Consider the following 20,670-nt stretch of genomic DNA (forward strand, 5'->3'; position numbering starts at 1 on the left):
CTCACTATTTAGAAAGAATGAGTACTTGGAGTTTGTAGTTTTCCCTTCCTTTATTATGCATTTTTATGAACATATTATGTTGTTGATTATGACACATTAATTTCTCTTTTAACTTAATGAGAAACCCTTATTTGTATATTTATTAAATTTTATTAATAAACATTTATGTTTGACTTTTAATTACATTAAACATTCAATTTCATCAGTGCATCAAAGTTTACATAGCTATGCCAAAATTCATAATTATTTAAGATTTTCCATTTTTTTCTTTTATGGATAATGTTGAACAAAGTCATAAATAATATAAAATGTCTCAAAGTTGCATCCGACTTATTGATAGCTTTCTCAAAGTTATTTTGCCTGTTGCAAAATGACTTTCCGTGGCTGTAATCATTTGTCTTCCACTGAGCAGAACGTTGCAGTGAGTGCAGATTTTATTGCATACTTGTCAGGACTGAGTCCTCTTGAGAATTATACTTTACCAATCAGAAAATTAAAAAGGCTAACATTTGTTCATTTTAACATTTGTTTATTTTTCTGATACTCCAAAAATGCTCCACAAACCTTTTTAAAACAGTCTTTGTGTTTGTTTGCATGGTGTATTCTTAATAATGTCTGAGCAATAAAAGGCTTTATCATGACCAAAAGAAAAACAAAAACCCAAAACCAAACAAACTACAAAAGAATGGGGATGTGAGGTTTCCAGCCTAACAAATGGTCAATAATGGTCCAATCTTGTATGATAACTCACAATAGTATTGTTGAGGTGTAGTTTTCCTAAACACAAACATATTTTTTATCACGAAGTAGTAATTTAATTGAAATTTTTCTGTATGAAATAGGTGAAGAGGTTCTAATTCTCTTTTCATACCTGGAATATTGCTTTAAACTCACTCCTCCCATACAATGTTGGCTAAATATTAAACAGCAAGTAGAATTGGGTAACCATTATATAAGCAGTTGGGGCTGTGAAATCCCGTTATTTATTCCCCAGTGACTGCAGAAGAAGAAGCAGAACCTGCTTAGGCTGAGAAGTCACAGGCAATGAATTCCAGACATCAGTATGTGGAGCTCAATAATGGTCACTTCATTCCTGGATTGGGCTTTGGCACCTATAAACCTCAAGAGGTAACAATGGGGTGTTGGGTTGAGGGTTCAAAAAAAAAAGTAGACAAAATGAACAGGATCCAATCTGGGTTGTCAAGTGACCTGCTTCCTATGTGACTCTTAGTTTCTCTGTTTCTCCAGGCGAGAGCTATTCTGTGGACAGAAAAGATAATGGACAGACATGACTCTATATATCATTGTCTGATAGGTGCTCATCTATTAATATTCTGGGCCCGCCCACCACCTCCCCACATTTCAGTCGCTTTACCAACTAGGTAAAAAGATGAATGTCAGTACTTGATTTACACTGGTACTGGTTTCTGTTTATTTCCATACTTCAGGAAATCATTTTTCCTTCCAAAAAGTCAAGTTCCAGAGACATCTGTGTAACAAAAGGTCCTGGAAACAAGAGGCATAGCATTGATGATGGGGATTATTCCCTCTGCACTGTGAAGAAGTCTTTGGCATCTCACAGAAAATGTTGACCTTGGCTGCAAGAATTTTTCACGTGCTCTCAAGTGTGGGAAATTTTCCTGAATGTAGAGTATAAAATTCTGAGAAGTTAAACTGGGAAAGGGTATTTGTGAATTCCTGGTCATCCCTCATGTGTGTTGTATTGACAGGTGACCCTCTGAGCTGGAGTGAGCCAAGTTCACTAGACTGGAAAGAATTTCATATTCAAACATCATCCTCTGACCACTTATTGTGTGACAAGGGACTAGTTTCCTGAATTTTGAATTTAAACATTTTCCTTCTGCAAGACTAAGGAAGCATCCAGAGAACAATTGTGCAGACCCATGACAGGACTTGGTTAGGTTGTAGGGCAACGTGGCATTGAAGGGGACCAGTAGGGCTTTAGCCCTGCTCCAAGTGCCCTTATACCCAAGAAATTCAGGAATAGAATCAATTGAGGGCAGTAGTACCCAGAATCACTTTCATTTTGATTTCCTGGAAAAAAAAACTTCTGAAATTTTTTAAAAAAACATGTTTGATTTGCCTTTTTATTGTTTAACAAATGAACTTTCAAATCATTGTCCAAATTTTGTAGACCATGCAATGATTTTAAATGTCACTCTTATTGTATTTTGCAAAAAAAGGGATTGATGTATCTTTAAAGGCTGATGCTTATGTGAATAACCCTTTACAAGATGAGTATAATTCCTTATTTGTGAGTCTATATCCTTAGAGTATACAGATTGTATCCGCCAGTGTTTAGTTCTGTCTTATAGAGATGTGGTTGTGGGTGGGAGGTGACAAACATTGCTGTTTGTTCAAGATCCTATTATCAGTCTGGCCCCTGGCTGGATCTGGAGTATTTGATTTCTCATGCTTGCATAACAACAAGGATGTGGGCTTTCCCTAAAGGGTAGAAACAGTGAAGTTTATATATGCATTGTGCCCTCAGGTTCATAGTCCTGTTGTTCCAGGGCAGCAGCTTAGGTTGCCAGAAGACCAGAGAAAATACCTGGAGATTGCATACAAAGTATCAGTCCTTATCTAGGATGGTCTCAGGGGAGGGTCCAGCAGTGACAGGCTGAGCCACAGCACCTGCCTCCCTCACATGCATTGCCCAGATGGGCTTCCTCCTCCTCAGGACATTCAGTCCAGTAAGTGCTGACTGGATGAGTGACACTTATCCTTTCACAGTGCCCTCAGTTCCGTCCCAGTCACCATGAAGACAGTGGTTTTAACCTGAATGATTTATTTGTTCTTTTTATTTATACATGACAGTAGAGTCTATTTTGACATATTTTACAAACAAGGTATATCATTTTCTAATTAGAAACTCAATCTTGTGTATGTACATGATGTGCTGACTCACTGTGGTGTCTTCATCCTTCATAGGAAACTTACAGCAGATTCATTCCACTGACTTTCTTATTCCCCTACCTACTCTATTCCTTTCTATTCCCCTTGTTTCTCTGAACTTCTATTCTTCCTTTTTCTTGCTCCCTTGTTGTTGCACCCACATATCAAAAAGAATATTCAATCTTTAGTTTATTGGGACTGGCTTATTTCACTTAGCATGAGTGTTTCCAGTTCCATCCATTTAGTGGCAAATGTCATTAAGTGATTCTTTTTTATGTCTTAGTAATATTTCTTTGTTTATATTTACTAAGTTTTCTTTATCTTATTGTCTGTTGAAGGAACCTAGTTTGGTTCCATAGTTTAGCTATTGTGAGTTGAGCTACTATAAACATGGATGTGGCTGAATCATGGTAGTAGGGTGGTTTTAGCTCCTTTTCATATATATGAAGAAGCTATATAATAGAGTCAAATGGTGGTTCTATTCTTAGTTTTTTGAGGATACTCTATACTGCTTTCGAGAATGGTTACATCAATTTGGAGTTCCACCAACAATGTATAGGTGTAGATTTTTCTCTACATCCTCAGCAATATTTATCATTACTGTATTCTAGATGGTTGCCATTCTGACTGGAGTGAGGAGAAATCTTAATGAAGTTTGAATTTGCCTTTCTCTAATTGCTGGAGATGTTGAACATTTTTTCATATACTTGTTGTCTGTTTGTATCTCATCTTTCAAGAAGTGTCGGTTTAGTTATTTTGCTCATTTATCGATTGGGGTTTGTTTTTGGTGTTAAACTTTTTGAGTTCTTTGTATATTTTGTAAATTATGACTTTATCTGCAGTGTTGGTGGTAGAGACTTTTTTGCCATTAACAAGGAAAATCCCAGAAAAGGGAATTTGAGCTTTTTACCACAAGCACAGCACTAACACAAGACATGGGAAAATTTGAGTTTTTTGAGGTCACTCCTTCTGCCCATGACTTTCAAAATAACTGTTTGGCAATTTCTTTAATTCTTTCAGAAGAGAAAAATGGACATTCAAAGTTCTGTGGACTAGCCCCTTATCTCATAATTAGGGTGTCTGAAGAAAACATTGGAATTTAAAATTCCATCAGTCTAATGAATTGCCCACTTTCTTACTATAAGTAAGAAATCATTAATCATATGATTCTCCAAATACTTCTTTTGTTTGTTCCTCTAGGTTCCTAATAGTAAAACAACAGAGGCCACCAAAATAGCTATAGAAGCTGGTTTCCGCCATATTGATTGTGCTTATGCATACCAAGTAGAAGAGGAGGTAGGACTGGCCATTAGAAGCAAGATTGCAGATGGCACTGTGAAGAGAGAAGACATATTCTATACTTCAAAGGTATTGTGTATACAGTGCAAAAATTATTGAAATAGATATGAAGAAATGAAAATTAGCTGATGAGTTATTGGTGGAATGTGAACATTGTCCAATGTTCATTCACATATAATATCCATTTTCAAAATAGAGAATGGTTATGAATTGCTACTCACAGTCTAAAAATTATGACTTTTAATTTTCTATACTTTTCTGATTCTGGAATCAGCAGAATGATTTCCTATTAGCTGTGGAATCAGATAGAATTATGACCAGATTATGGTTTTGTTTTCTCCATGATGACTTTCTAAAATTTCTTATGATTCTGAATATCAATTTTAACATTTGTTTTGTCAAAGATAATTTTGTAGGGGGAGTAAAGAATATGTAGCTAAAGTGTCTTGATTTTTGTTTACTGTATATTAAAATGTTCAAAACGTGTTTCCCTTCAGTTCTTTAAATTAAAAAAATTCTTGTGAAATAAATGGATGAAATGGACTAATAATAAGTTTACAATCTCTATGAAACACAATAGAGATTCAATAATGTTAGTATTTGATAAAAATAATATTTTTTGAGTATTTACTTCCATAGTTTGATTGATTGGCTAATAATAACCAAAAATATTATCCCAGTAACATGAATAGGCAAGATGAATGGAAACCCAAGACCTGAAGAGAATATCTTCCTTGTGATCAACAGTTTCCAATCAACAGACAAGTGAATGTCTCAATATGAAGTTAAAAAATTTCCCAAATATGAGTCATGTATTAATACAGTCCAATTTCCTTTCTTTAACCATTGCAGCTATGGTGCACTTTTCATCGACCAGAGCTGGTGCAATCTTCTTTGGAAAGATCACTGAAAAAACTTCATTTTGACTATGTTGACCTGTATTTGATTCATTACCCATTTTCAATGAAGGTAATCAATTTGCATCATCAAACCGATTCAATTCCATCCATTCCTAGGACCATCATTACCAAGGATGGTTGAATTAAGCTTCTATGTAAAATTATATAAACCTAATATATATGAATTATAGAAAGTTGAATCCATTTAGATTTGTTATTAGAAGTAATCAGAAACATGAGAATGTTTACTTCAGAAACATCTCTGTTTATTCATCCATTATATCTGCATTACTAGAGGTTTGCTTAGTTTTGTTTTACCTTTTCCATTGGTGGTAAATGTGACTTTGTGGCAGTTCCAGTTTCATAGTCATTAATATTTGATAGGGTCTCTTCATCTTCCAGCATCAAATCAATCTTGAATAGAAACTTGAATGACCGTCTTAAATACACATACATATTCATGGACACACGTGTCCAGGTAGATAAGGAATATTATTTAACCTGTGTCATCACTGAAATTCACTGTTGCTGTGATTAATTCCATGCAAGCAATATATATATATATATATATATATATATATATATATATATTTAAGCATATAGATAATTTGATGTAAGAGAATACAGGAAGATAAGCACCTAATGGTATTCCTTACATCCACATGCAAACACTTTGTAAACAGATGAATATAGAGTGATACTCCCCTTATTTCATGGGTTTGAATGTTCCATTCCATAAATACACCTAGCATCATTGCTATACATGGACATATGAATTTGGCAAGATTGCTGTGATTATCACTTCTATTCCAGCCAGGGGAAGAGCTTTTTCCAAAAGATGAAAATGGAAAAACAATATATGACCATGTGGATCTCTGTGCTGTGTGGGAGGTGAGTGACTGAGAGAGTGATCACATAGGAGGCTCACAGGGTAACAGTCAGGTCATGCTTTCTCCTGAAATTGTGGGACAAGAAATCATTATATTTTAGAGAGTATTTTTCTTAGGGTGGTGGGGAGGAATGCAGGAATGCATTACTCGAATATAGTAGAGGGAAACAGCAGAGAAAAATGGAGACAGTGAGAAGTGCACCACCTGCCTCCACCTGCAGTGGTGTCTGATTTCCCAAGGACACAGGGATTCCTTTTCTGGCTCTCAGTACTGTGCCCAATTATCTTTACCATCTTTCTCTTGTTAATAATCAGTTCATCAGCTTTGTTGTCATTTGTTGAAAAGTGCTCCTATTAACAGTTCTGTCTGGACTTTATACTGACATAGTCCATTGTACAAATGCCTCTTCCCAACCCCTTCCTCCCAAGGCCATGGAGAAGTGCAAGGACGCAGGATTGGCCAAGTCCATCGGGGTGTCCAACTTTAACCACAGGCAGCTGGAGATGATCCTGAATAAACCAGGCCTCAAGTATAAGCCTGTCTGCAACCAGGTGAGAGCCCTGATCCTCACTGCCATCTCATTTCTTTCCTTGTTTCTGCACCACCTCCAAGTGTCCATTTCTTCTGTCCCCCAGTTCATTTGTCTTTGCAGAACAGAAGAGTCTAATACTGTCTTGGAGAGTGTGGAGGGTTCTCAATTGTACCTGAGCTGGGTGAATCCTTGGTGAAAATGAGGGGATGATCTTGGTGCCCAGTTTCGTAGGAATTTGGTGATATACAGGTGATGAGGAAGTTGTTCTTTACCTGACTTAAGGGGTATGGTGAGCTTGTCCTTGAGAATTGGAGGATGACCAGAGACTGGATGGGTGAATGTGTAGTGGCAGGAATTGTGTGTAGGAAAGAGGTCCAGTGCACAGGAATGGGCAGTGAGAAAGAAAGAGTGAAAACAGAAGATCAATGATCAGGTTTCCTGTGGAGGTCGGGTGTCTGAATCCTTTTTATGGCTTATTTCAGTTTTATGGATCCAGAAGCATTAATTAGGAAAAGCAGCAGAGCTCATGAAAGTAACAGGACTGAGAGGAATTTACTTGTGTATGGTGATTCTGATGGTGGATCAAATTCACATTCAGGAACTTTAACCAGAATATACAGTTGGACTTGAGCTTGAGCCCTTCTATCTTTCTTTCTTTCTTTCATGCTTTCTGATATCAAATCAACTGTTTAATTACCTCAATTCCGGGCATGGTTATTTGTTTGTGGTTGGAAAACAGAGACCATAACTTTTATAAATGTTGGTAGTGCACTATAAATTTAAAATATAATTGCTAATAATTGAAAATAATTTTGTATTAATTTATCTTAATTTTTTATCATGAAATTTTTCAAACATACAGAAATTGAGAGCATGATATAGGACATTCATATATTCTACCTTGTATCTAAAATTGTTGACTTTGGGAAACACTGTGAGATGTAGATTTTTGTGGATATATCTGCATACACCTCAGTAATATTTTGCTAAATTTCTTTAAAGTGTATTTTAGACTAGACTACTAACTCTTAGAGAACTCAGGGAACATTTCCTAGGAATGAAGATCATATCTCACACAACACATTTCATTACTATACCTAAAGTTTCTGTAAGTCTCTCATACCATCTAAATCCAGTCTGTGTTCATCTTTCCCATTGGTTTTCTGAAATATCTTGTATTCTTCTTCCCCTTTCCAGAATGCCACTCTGGTTCACATGTTGCTCTTTGTCATGTTTCTTAAGCTCTTTTCACGCAGAATGGTCAGTCACCCAGTGCTTTTCCATATAATGCTTGAACCAGGGTCTTTTTCCTAAACTGTCTTATTGTATCAGTGAACTTGTTCTTCCAGTCCCATTTGCAGTCAGTTAGGAGTTAGACTTGAATTCTTTTTTAAAAATCAAGGGCCTAGTATAGTGGCCCTCAGTTACCAGTTTTTGCATCACACTAGAAAAATTGAAAACATGTGGCTCAGACTTGTAGGCATGAATTTACTACAAAGGATAAGAAAATGGCAAAATATGAAACTCTTAATCGAGAGAGTAAGTCTCTCAGAAAGGAGGGGGACGGGACAGCATGCCCACCCTGGCTTCCAATTTTCTAGGGAGTCTCTTGGGAGTTTTGTAGTCCTGCCAACCTTCACCTCTAGACTGTTGGCTCACAGTAGGGTGGCCTCAGATTTCAAGTTTCCATTGTTCATGTTCTTGACTGCAGAGGGGAGATTTTCAAGTCTGGGTCACTTTGTCCCACCCTGACTGGTTCTAATTGGAACTTGTTCTTACAGATTTTGGTTAGGGAGAACTATTCTAAGCTCCTTGAGTTATGGACTAGGGTTTTATATGTTTTGATGAACAATTTTACCCATATGTTACCTGCAGAATATCTATCAAATGTCTTTCAAACTTATTCTCATGCGTCATTGGTCAATCTTGGTTAATGGCAAAATTTAAAGTCCAAGTTTCAATTTTTTAAAAAATTCAGCTTTTTTCTTTGGCATTTTGTTTTCATATTAACATTAACATTTTGTAGAATGAGATACTTTCTGTCTTGTCCACTGCAGGTAGAATGTCACGTTTATCACAACCAGAGGAAACTGTTGGACTTCTGCAAATCAAAAAACATTGTTCTAGTTGCCTATAGTGCTCTTGGAACTCAACGAGAGAAACCATGGTAATGAAACATCAGGGAGTTTACCTCAGATGTCCTATAAGACTTAGATTTTGGAAGATCACTCTCAAGTGGCTCAGGGACAGGAGAGAATTTGCACTTCTGAAAAGGTCCCATAAGTCACTGATGCTGCAGGACCAGGGTCTGCATTTGAGGATGCCTATTTAGAGTGGTCCAAATAGACCTCAGTATGTTTTGTGAGTGGGTGTAATGGTGCTTGCCTGTCATTACAATGTCTGGGGAAGCTGAGGCAGAAAGATTGTAAGCTTGAGGCCAGCCTCAGAAACTTAGTAAGACCCTGTGTCAAAAATAAAAAGGGGTAAGCATTTGCTTCTCTGGCAAAATGCTTTTTGATTCAACCTCAGTAATTGCCCTTAAACACCACCCTCTCCACTACATACACATACACACACCAACAAACAAACAAACAAAACCCCAGAAATAAATGAAAACCTCCTAACTACTTGACCTCAGGACTTTAGCATTTATTTCTTCTCTTCCAGGGTTGACCCGAGTTCCCCAGTTCTCTTGGATGATCCTGTTCTTGGTGCCTTGGCAAAAAAGCACAAGCGATCCCCAGCCCTGATTGCCCTCCGCTACCAGCTGCAGCGAGGGATTGTGGTTCTGGCCCAGAGTTTTAAGGAGAATGAAATAAAAGAGAACATTCAGGTAGAGAGGAGGGCTGTGGGAATGTGGGTTCTTCACATGTGTGCTTCTTTGAAACTTGTAAGGATCTTATTGGGACCAGTCAATATCAGCAGCATGTCCTCTGCATGTAAGATTTCAGGTGCTTTCAGAGTGTGTTCTTTTACTCTACAATGGGATAGACAGTGCAACTGGATAGGATTAGGTTGGATAAAGCACAGAGATTTGGTTTCAGCATCAGTAGCCATGCATTGTGTAACTCTTGCAAGTGACATCTTTGTAAATGTTTTAATTTTCTGAAATGAGAGTTTGGATTGGGCAACTTTTATTCCTCAAATTATTATTTTTTACACTTCCCCAAATACTCAATCTATTTTGATATTCATATATTTATTCAATTTGAGTTTTTTCACTTGTCACCTGTCAGTTTATGTATCACCCATTTAGATGGGTTGTTCATCTTTTTATTCTGAAGTAGGAGAACTTTTTTGAATCATTACTTAGAGTAGATGCAAAACAAACCACCCATAATATTGAGATTAGTGTAAAGAACACTTGTTTATCTCATAATCCTATGGTTTGACTATTAGCCTGAATTCAGTGAATGTCGTCCAGTTACACTGGATTTTCAAAAATTTGTAAGAGATTCTCATATGAATCCGCAGAACATGTGGTGCCACTGCTTTAGTCCTGTTTGCTTTGTTGTCTGGGGTGTCTGAGCTCTGCTCTATAGAACTTCACATGTACCAGTTGATGACACAGACTTTATCTCATCACATAGCACTGTCCCCGGGCAGTGAATGGGTCCTTGCAGAGCCTTCTGATGCCTAGGTAGGCTCACAATGGGCACATCACTGCTTCTGCCAGGTTCTATTTGCCAATGCAAATTATAGACCATACAAGACTCAATGGGTAGGGAAGTAAACAGAGTCTCTTAGTGAAAGAAGCTGCAAATTCACATAGGAGTTTAGATACTGGGACATGTGAATTATTGGGGAAGCATTTTTGCAAACAATTAACCACATTGATGTATTCTGAATATTGTTTTTCAGATACAGATGTATTTGTTGAAATATGTTCTCCAAATTCTCCTTGTGTTTCTTTTTTTTTCCTTTTGGTATACTTTCATGAACAATGTTAATTCTCTTGTTGTTTTCATGTCTTTACTTTGTGGTTGATGAGTGGCATATTTTTCCTACATTGGGAACTGAACAGTCCTTTAAGTACATTACTTTACAAAAGTCTTATAGTCCTTAACTCCATATTTATTTCAATTTCAGGGTTTTTTTTTAAATGTTTCTTTACAAAAAATCCAAATGCACACATAATTTTAAAATGACTAGCTAAATTTCCCAGTAACAGGAATTACTTTTCCAGCTACTTTTCTGTCATTGGTTGTCTTATTTGCTCTTTTTCATAATCTTAATTATCATGGAAAATCAGTCTTTCTGTCCTACATCACAAAACATTTACTATCTCTTCACTCATCTATAAATATCTTGGCTATTGTAGATTGACCTATTATAAAGAATTTAGAAGCACTTTATCAATCTCTTCCCAGATTGTTGCTGTTTGCTTGATATTGCATTGGACTCTCACTAAATTGATATGAGTTTCCAATATTTAGCTAGTTTTTTAACATATTGCATCAGAATTCTAATGGAAGATTTTTATTTCACTGTCAAATCTGCAGCTTAATTTTCCTGGTTATAGTACTCTTAGTTGTTGTCCATTTTCTCTCAAAGCTTGATATCTATTATTGTATGACCTCGTAGCTGTCAGGGTCTAGGTTGGGAAATCAACTGAGATCCAGATTTATGTTTCTCTAAACATGACCTGTTGTTTTTCTGTGGAAGCCTTTAAAATTTTTATTCTGTATTTCAGGTATATTTATAATAATGTGCCTTTGTGTGGGTCTGTTGTAATTTTGTATATTTGGGGTCTTGTAAGGCTCCTGTATAGATTTAGATTCTCATTCTTTAGGTTTGGGAAATTTTCTGATATTATTTCATTGAAAAGATTGTGTATCTCTGAGCCTTCATCTATACCAGTGAATCTTAATTTTGGATTTTTCAGGTTATCTCATATTTTTGGGAATTCTGTCCACAGTCTCTTAACATCTTTTCTCCATGACTAACTTTATTTTTAAGATTATATATTTAGTCTTCATTGCCTGAAACTATTTTCTAAGTGGTCTAATCTGTTGGTAATGTTCCCTGTTGAATTTTTAATTTGGTTTATTGATTCATTCATTTCAAGAATTTCTCCTTGATCTTTTTTTTTTTCAGAATTTTTGTCTCTTTATTGGAGTGATCTTCCACTTGTATTTTTTTCTGTGATTTCACTGCTTCCATCATACTTTACTTGTTAGATCAGTTCAACTATAAACATTTTAAACTCCTTTAAGATTTCTGGTTTTATGCTGGGGATGTGGCTCAAGCAGTAACTCGATCTCCTGGCATGCATGGGCTCTGGATTCGATCCTCAGCACCACATAAAAATAAAATAAAGATGTTGTGTCCACCAAAAACTGAAAAACAAATGCGGTCTCTCTCTCTCTCTCTCTCTCTCTCTCTCTCTCTCTCTCTCTTAAAAAAAAGATTTCTGGTTTTGATGGATTTTGTTTCTGGTGTATCTTCCTTTGTTTGGGGCAATATCTTACCTTGCCTTTTCATGTTTTTTGTGTGTCTATACATATAATGGTATGGATCTGAGATAGTACAATTTCTATTATGTAGACTTATAGTGTCCCTGAAGATTTCCAGTACTTAACCGTTTAGGTAGAGAGAAAGAATAACAACAAGCAATTAAATGATATACAGCATTAATCCAAATATTTATTGTTTTGACATCTACAATGTTGTCAATGTAAAGACAAATAAATGCACAATTATTGCATATGATAAAAACAGTAAGCTTGCTACAGTGTTTACAATTTCAAAGGGTGGATAGGGAGAGAACAGAGGTGATGTAGGATGTGATGATTATGAGGAAAGAGGAGAGAAGATAGAATAAAAAATTAAGAGAAGTGCAAAAGAGAGAACAACAGAGATTGGCCATTAGCAGAGGAAAAGGAAGAATGATAGTCAAGGGAAACAGATAAGTGAGAAAGAAAAAAAATTAAAAATTTGAAAAATTAATAATGAAAAATAAAAATAAAATAATACAAAACAAAACTGAAATATACTAATCAAGCATCCTAGTCCTCATAAAACCTGATTCTTGAAAAATAATTTGTTCTAAAAATGCTATATATTAGAAAAAAAACAATTATGAATATATATAAATGCCCATGAAACATTAAGGTCACATTTGAACAGAAAAATGAAAAAAGGAAAAAAAGAAGGGAAAAAATCTTAAAAATTAAAGAATTATTTCTGTTGGAGTTCAAAGGATTCTCAGCTTCCTTTCTCAGCAGTTAGGTGGGGTTGTTTGGATAATGATATTTGCTTCACCCTCAGGGTGGTGTTGCTAGGGTGAGATAGGGATTCTCAGAGGTGGAACACTTGGAGTCAGGGCTTATGCTTAGCTAGGCTCCAGACTATTCACTGCATGGAATTCGCCTGGAGATTACAAATCACCCTCCCTGTAGGGCCTAGCATTTGCTGGTCCATGCTGAAAGACTGCACTCCAGTGATCTCCCCTTGGGCTCCACTCATGTTGTGGAAGAGTCAAATTTTAATCCACTATATCATCTGGGGACTGCATGGTTCCTGGTCTTGGGTTTAGTCTCCAAACTGAATCTCTCCATCTCCCACCCTTTCCAATTCCTAGCCAGCTGAGTCTCTCCCAGCTGGTCCTAGAAGCAAGCAAGATCTCAGTGGGAGGGGCGAGCTAGGAGGGTTTTCACAACCAGTTGTCCCCTGTGTAAAGCTCTCTGCACAATAGATTTTCTCCTGGTTACTTAGACTTACTTTATCTTGTGCATGTGGGTTTGCTAGGCCTGTATTTAGGCCAGACTTGGATTTGCCAGGAATCAGGTCCCTCAACTGCCAGCTCCCTGCACTACTGCAGCAAAATGATTCCTTCTTTCGTCCTTCACACACCACCTTGAGAGATGTGATTTCTTTCCCAGACAAGGATAAAAATATGGATTCCATTAATTCCTTTATCCTCTGTGCTCATGTAGAGATCAATCTGGCTGGTAGCTCCAGCTGTGGCAGTAGCTGTGGTGCGGGGGATTTCTTCCTGATTTGATTAGTCTAACTTAATGAGTACACAATATGTTTTGAGGTCCAATATGAAATTCCAGAAAAGTCACCCCCTTATTTTGTTTGTTCACCCACCTTGCTGAGAAACTGCTTGTCTGGTTTTATGCCACTGAGCAGCCAGGAAATTGACTTTATATCAGCCAACTTGAAACCTCTTCAGTAAACTTCTCCATGAAGGCCTTTGTATATATTCTGTTAGATTTATTCACATGGTAGTGATAATTCTGATAATCCCTTTTCATTTTGAGAATTTCCAAATGCACAGAAAAGTTCAAAGAATTCTGTTAGTTCCATTTACCTCATTCATCAATTGTTAAATTATAAACATTTTACTCTTGCCATTTTTTGAGGAAATTCCTTATGATTTAAGCATCCATTTGTTTAGGCATGTTAGCAATTTGTGGAAACTGTTTTCATGCTTAAAATGTCTCAGTTTGAGACAAAGTGATCCTCTTTCCACCACCTCCTTTGAATTTATTAACCTAATTAACAGGATATAATTAGTACTTTAAGAATTTCTGACTTAAAAATTGTTGAACAAAAATCATTATTGGAGTTTGAAGTTTCCACTGATGCGATATAGAAACTGACCTGTAGCTGGGCAAGTGGCACATGCCTATGATCCCAGCAGGTCAGGAGGCTGAGGCAAGAAGATGGAGAGTTCAAAGAAGCCTCAGCCAAAGCAAGGTGCTAACCAATTGAGTGAGACCCTATCTTTAAATAAAATACAAAATAGGGGTGGGGATGTGACTCAGTATTCCAGTACCCTTGAGTTCATACCCTGGTACCTTCCTATCTCCCCCCAAAAAAGAAAGAAATCAAAGAGTATCCTTGGAAATTATTGAATCATCTTACATATTTCAAAATGTTGCCTCTAGCTTTTTCTGAGTCTTTTAAGTACATGACACCATAATCTTGGTATAACACTAGCTTTATTTGCTACAGCTTCTGCTTAATGATCTCTTTTTGTCTGTAGTTGGTACAGTTTCACTACATTATGCATTAGAAGTGATTTCTTTTTAATTTTCATCTGATACTTTTTGACCATTTGAGCCTTTTGCTTCATGTCTTTAATAAGTTTTGGAAAAAACTTCTCAGATATTTTAAATGTTTCTGCAGTTATCTGATTTCATTGGATTTCCAGGATTGGCAACACACAGTCCACCTATGTTAAATACTTTTTACTTGTGTGATAGGTTTTTGATTTCGAGTTGACTGCAGAAGACATGAAAGAACTAGATGGCCTGAACAGAAATTATCGATACCTTCCTGCTGAGTTGTAAGTAATGTTGTGTGACGTGTGGCCATTGTTTGTTTTAGTTTCAAGTCTTTCCCTCTTATTCAATGGAGTTTTGATCAGACCTCAGACACTGATGTGGCTGACAAATGGCATCTGTGGAGGCCGTTGGGAGAACATTTGGTTTTGAGTTTGAAAATGGAGACATCTCAATGCAGAGGATAAAGTCTTTTTTGAGAAGAGAGATTCAAAAGCAAGGGAAAAGTGTGCAGAGAAATCATCCAAAGAGAATTATAGTCATGAAAAAATTTTTACTCCTTTTTGATTCTTTATGGTTATAGAGTGTGACAATGCACATATGTTATAAGTGAGGGTAAACAAGGAATATATGTCCCTTCTGCCTGAGGGAATGTTAATTTATAATAGAAATTGATGTGATGACATGTGAGAGGGGATTATATAATCAATTATGATATGTCCTTAAAAACTGGAAGCTATATTTTTATAATTTCTAATATATTTTTAATATAAATTAAAAAAAGGAAAAGGAGGACCATAATGTCAAGAGACAGTAGCAAGCAATTGGCAATTCTTGATCCCTATTAAATATTTCTGGAAGTAATGGTTTTCTGTTGTATTGTTACTAAAGTACAGAGATGTAAATATTATATAGTGAGCTCCAGGGGTTTGCACGTCTACTTTATAAACAACATCCTTTCCATGTCTGAATGTAGCACCATGTCATGTGTGATCAGCAATGAGCAAATAATTAATGAACTAGTGAAATGGAAGTTAAATTGCTAGCAAAATACTCTACCCTAAAATAGTTTTTGTATTGGTCAATATCTAAACCTGTTTTTATACTAAAGATGGTATAAATGATGTGTCCATTTATATATTTATATATAAGGAAAGATATCTTGGTTTGATACAGCTAAGGGAGATGAATATTAGTGAATTCTTGTCTCAGTGAGTTCTTTGTGTGCTGTTCTAGAAAAGGGAACAGAATTTGAATGATTTGGTTACCTTTCTGATAAAGCTATATTCAGGAAAGTAGGAAAGGCCGATTTCACAACCACTCAGAAAATATACTGGAGTTTGTAGATGTCACTTCTTTACCCCTGTAAAAATGGTGTCACTGAGTGTGTTATACATTTCTGATTCTCATTTTAGTGGGGCTGATCATCCGAATTATCCATTTGCTGATGAATATTAATGTGGACACTTTTGTCATGACTTCTACTGGTATCCTCCGGGTGGGTCCTGATGCAGGAGACAGCTCAGATGCTACTCATTGGACACATCACTTCTGTTGTTAACCTGTGTGTCTTAGCAACTCACATTCTTCTTGAAGCAATCTTCACCAGTCCAGTAAGGAAGACACTAAAATTTTCATCAATTTTTGAAACAAATAAAGTTTTTTATCTCAAGATTCTACATTCACTCCATTATATTTGTGATTACTTTCTTTTTGAGTGATTATGAACAAAAACTAACTGGGCTACTAGCTTGTAAGCAGGGGTTTGGTGATGTTAACACATTTCTGGGGAAGCAGAAAATAGGAGTTCTCAGGATCTAAGGAAGTAGCAATTGGTATTTGATTTTCAGTGTTTCTCTTGCCCAGGGAATAATCAGAAAACAGAATACATTCAGATAACGGTTCACGGTCTGCCAGATGAAGCACATAGGGCCAGGATAAGCATCAAGGTCAAGGGCTCCCTTCCTGCACCTTGAGGACCAGAGCTCCTGAAAACTAGGGAATAAGGTTCACCTTTCAGATGGTTGTCAAGGAGGTGAGAGGAAAAGCGGCCTGGAAAAAGTGTGAGGGGTCAGATGTGCCAAGGTTGAAGTGAGCAGAGTGGAACACTTCTCTTCTTGAGAACTATGATAAAAATTCTTTATTTCTAGCACATTATAATTATTCATAGTAGTGAGATTCATGATGCCACATTCACTCATACATCTAACATTTGATCAATCTCATGTCTCAATGACTTCCCTTCATGTCCTCCCCCTCCCCATGATCTTCTTGCTGGACTCTCCTGATCTTCCTCCTATTATTATAACTTACTTAATGTGATGTATATGAACTTGTATATATTAGATGATTTGATTTTATTCATATACTGTGGTTTATACATACCTGGAAACAGCATAATAGGGTAGATTTTATCCCCCAGTTACTTTCCTATGCCTTTTCCCTCTTCCTCCTTTCTCTTAATTCCTTTCCACTACTCTGTTGTTTTCCTTCCACCAAATGTTCTTTTGATAATAATACTCTACAGATTAAAAAAAACCATTTTGTGTACTTTATCATATACCTTAGCTGGATTTTTTATTTATTATTTATTGTTGGTCGTTCAAAACATTACATAGTTCTTAATACATCATATTTCACAGTTTGATTCAGGTGGGTTATGAACTCCCAATTTTACCCCGTATACAGATTGCTGTATCACATCAGTTACCCTTCCTTTGATTGACATATTGCCTTTCTCGTGTCTGATGTATTCTGCTGTCTGTCCTATTCTCTACTATCCCCCCTCCCCTCCCCTCCCCTCCCCTTTTCTCTCTCTACCCCTTCTACTGTAAATCATTTCTTCCATTTGTATTATCTTGTCTTACCCCTCCTTTCCTCTTATATGTCATTTTGTATAACCCTGAGGATCGCCTTCCATTTCCATGCGATTTCCCTTCTCACTCCCTTTCCCTCCCACTCTCATCCCTGTTTAATGTAAATCTTCTTCTCAAGCTCTTCGTCCCTACCCTGTCCTTGTTTACTCCCCTTATATCAAAGGAGTCATTTGGTATTTGTTTTTTAAAGATTGACTGGCTTCATTTAGCATAATCTGCTCTAATGCCATCCATTTCCCTCCAAATTCTATGATTTTGTCATTTTTTAATGCAGAATAATACTCCATTGTGTATAAATGCCACATTTTTTTTTATCCACTCATCTATTGAATGGCATCTAGGCTGATTCCACAATCTTGCTATCGTGAATTGTGCTGCTATAAACATTGATGTAGCAGTGTCCCTGTAGCATGCTCTTTTTAGGTCTTTTGGGAATAGACCTAGAAGGGGAATAGCTGGGTCAAATGGTGGTTCCATTCCCAGCTTTCCAAGAAATCTCCATACTGCTTTCCAAATTGGCTGCACCAATTTGCAGTCCCACCAGCAATGAACAAGAGTGCCCTTTTCCCCGCATCCTCTCCAGCACTTATTGTTGTCTGACTTCCTAATGGCTGCCAATCTTACTGGAGTGAGATGGTATCTTAGGGTAGTTTTGATTTGCATTTCTCTGACTGCTAGTGATGGTGAGCTTTTTTTCATGTACTTATTGATTGATTGTATGTCCTCCTCTGAGAAGTGTCTGTTCAGGTCCTTGGCCCATTTATTGATTGGGTTATTTGTTATCTTATTGTCTAATTTTTTGAGTTCTTTGTATATTCTGGTTATTAGGGCTCTATCTGAAGTGTGTGGAGTAAAGATTGGTTCCCAGGATGTAGGCTCCCTGTTTATCTCTCTTATTGTTTCTTTTGCTGAGAAAAAACTTTTTAGTTTGAGTAAGTCCCATTTGTTGATTCTAGTTGTTAACTCTTGCGCTATGGGTGTCCTATTGAGGAATTTGGAGCCTGATCCCACAGTATGTAGATCATAACCAACTTTTTCTTCTATCAGATGCCGTGTCTCTGATTTAATATCAAGCTCCTTGATCCATTTTGAGTTAACTTTTGTGCATGGCGAGAGAGGGATTCAGATTCATTTTGATGCAAATGGATTTCCAGTTTTCCCAGCACCATTTGTTGAAGATGCTATCCTTCCTCCATTGCATGCTTTTAGCCCCTTTATCAAATATAAGATAGTTGTAGTTTTGTGGATTGGTTACTGTGTCCTCTATTCTGTACCATTGGTCCACCAGCCTGTTTTGGTACCAGTACCAAGCTGTTTTTGTTACTATTGCTCTGTAGTATAGTTTGAAGTCTGGTATCGCTATACTGCCTGATTCACACGTCCTGCTTAGCATTGTTTTTGCTATTCTGGGTCTTTTATTATTCCATATGAATTTCATGATTCTCTTTTCTATTTCTACAAGAAATGCTGTTGGGATTTTGATTGGCATTGCATTGAACTTATAGAGAACTTTTGGTAATATTGCCATTTTGATGATGTTAGTTCTGCCTATCCATGAGCAGGGTATATTTTTCCATCTTCTAAGGTCTTCTTCTATATCTTTCTTTAGGGTTCTGTAATTTTCATTGTATAAATCTTTCACCTCTTTTGTTAGGTTGATTCCCAAGTATTTTATTTTTTGGGGGGATATTGTGAATGGAGTAGTTGTCCTCATTTCCGTTTCAGAGGATTTGTCGCTGATATACAGGAATGCCTTTGATTTATGCGTGTTGATCTTATATCCTGACACTTTGCTGAATTCATTTATTAGCTCTAATAGCTTCTTTGTAGACCCTTTTGGGTCTGCTAGGTATAGAATCATATCATCTGCAAACAGTGATAATTTAAGTTCTTCTTTTCCTATTTTTATGCTTTAATTTCTTTCCTCTGTCTAATTGCTCTGGCCAGTGTTTCGAGGACTATGTTAAACAGAAGTGGTGAGAGAGGGCATCCCTGTCTTGTACCCGATCTTAGTGGGAATGCCTTCAATTTTTCTCGATTCAGAATGATGCTGGCCTGTGGCTTATCATAGATGGCTTTTACAATGTTGAGGTATGTTCCAGTTATCCCTAATTTTTCTAGAGTTTTGAACATAAAGGGATGCTGTACTTTGTCGAATGCTTTTTCTGCATCTATCGAGATGATCATATGGTTCTTATTTTTAAGTCTATTGATGTGGTGAATAACATTTATTGATTTCCGTATATTGAACCAGCCTTGCATCCAGGGATGAATCCTACTTGATCATGGTGTATAATTTTTTTGATATGTATTTGAATCCGATTCGCCAGAATTTTGTTGAGGATTTTTGCGTCAAGGTTCATTAGAGATATTGGTCTGTAGTTTTCTTTCTTTGAAGTGTCTTTGTCTGGTTTCGGAATCACGGTGATGTTGGCCTCGTAGAATGAATTTGGAAGTTCTCCCTCTTTTTCTATTTCCTGAAATAGCTTGAAAAGTATTGGTGTTAGTTCCTCTTTAAAGGTTTTGTAAAACTCTGCTGTATACCCATCCGGTCCTGGGCTTTTCTTAGTTGGTAATCTTTTGATGGTTTCTTCTATTTCCTCTATTGTTATTGGTCTGTTTAGGTTGTCTATATCCTCCTGACTCAATCTGGGCAGATCATAAGACTTAAGGAATTTATCTATGCCTTCACTATCTTCTATTTTATTGGAGTATAAGGATTCAAAATAATTTCTGATTATCATCTGTATTTCTGAAGTGTCTGTTGTGATATTGCCTTTTTCATCCCGTATGCTAGTAATTTGGGTTCTCTCTCTTCTTCTCTTCATTAGCATGGCTAAGGGTCTGTCAATTTTATTTATTTATTCAAAAAACCAACTTTTAGTTTTGTTGATTTTTTCAATTGTTTCTTTTGTTTCAATTTCATTAATTTCAGCTCTGATTTTAATTATTTCTTGCCTTCTACTTCTTTTGCTGTTGTTTTGCTCTTCTTTTTCTAGGATTTTGAGATGAAATATGAGATCATTTATTTGTTGGTTTTTTCTTTTTTTGAGGAATGAACTCCAAGCAATGAATTTTCCTCTTAGAACTGCTTTCAATGTGTCCCATAGATTCCGATATGTTGTGTCTGTGTTTTCATTTGACTCTAGGAAGTTTTTAATTTCCTCCTTAATGTCTTCTAGAACCCATTGATCATTTAGCAACCTATTGTTCATTCTCCAGGTGATGCTTGATTTTTACTTC

The 20,670-nt window shown here is 36.5% G+C and overlaps 1 protein-coding gene across 1 annotated transcript; it reads left to right on the forward strand.

Annotated features, from left to right (window-relative positions):
- The first annotated feature begins 1,011 nt into the window (after positions 1-1,011).
- LOC144256843 (aldo-keto reductase family 1 member C1-like) lies at positions 1,012-16,167 on the forward strand. The gene is made up of 9 exons (XM_077802463.1): positions 1,012-1,128; positions 4,117-4,284; positions 5,068-5,184; positions 5,928-6,005; positions 6,433-6,555; positions 8,594-8,703; positions 9,204-9,369; positions 14,753-14,835; positions 15,967-16,167. The coding sequence occupies exons 1-9, from the start codon at positions 1,045-1,047 to the stop codon at positions 16,007-16,009; spliced, it is 972 nt and encodes a 323-aa protein (XP_077658589.1). The 5' UTR covers positions 1,012-1,044; the 3' UTR covers positions 16,010-16,167.
- The last annotated feature ends 4,503 nt before the right edge of the window (positions 16,168-20,670 follow it).

The sequence above is a fragment of the Urocitellus parryii genome, chromosome 9, assembly GCF_045843805.1.
Source record: "Urocitellus parryii isolate mUroPar1 chromosome 9, mUroPar1.hap1, whole genome shotgun sequence".
In the NCBI taxonomy this organism is placed as follows: domain Eukaryota; kingdom Metazoa; phylum Chordata; class Mammalia; order Rodentia; family Sciuridae; genus Urocitellus; species Urocitellus parryii.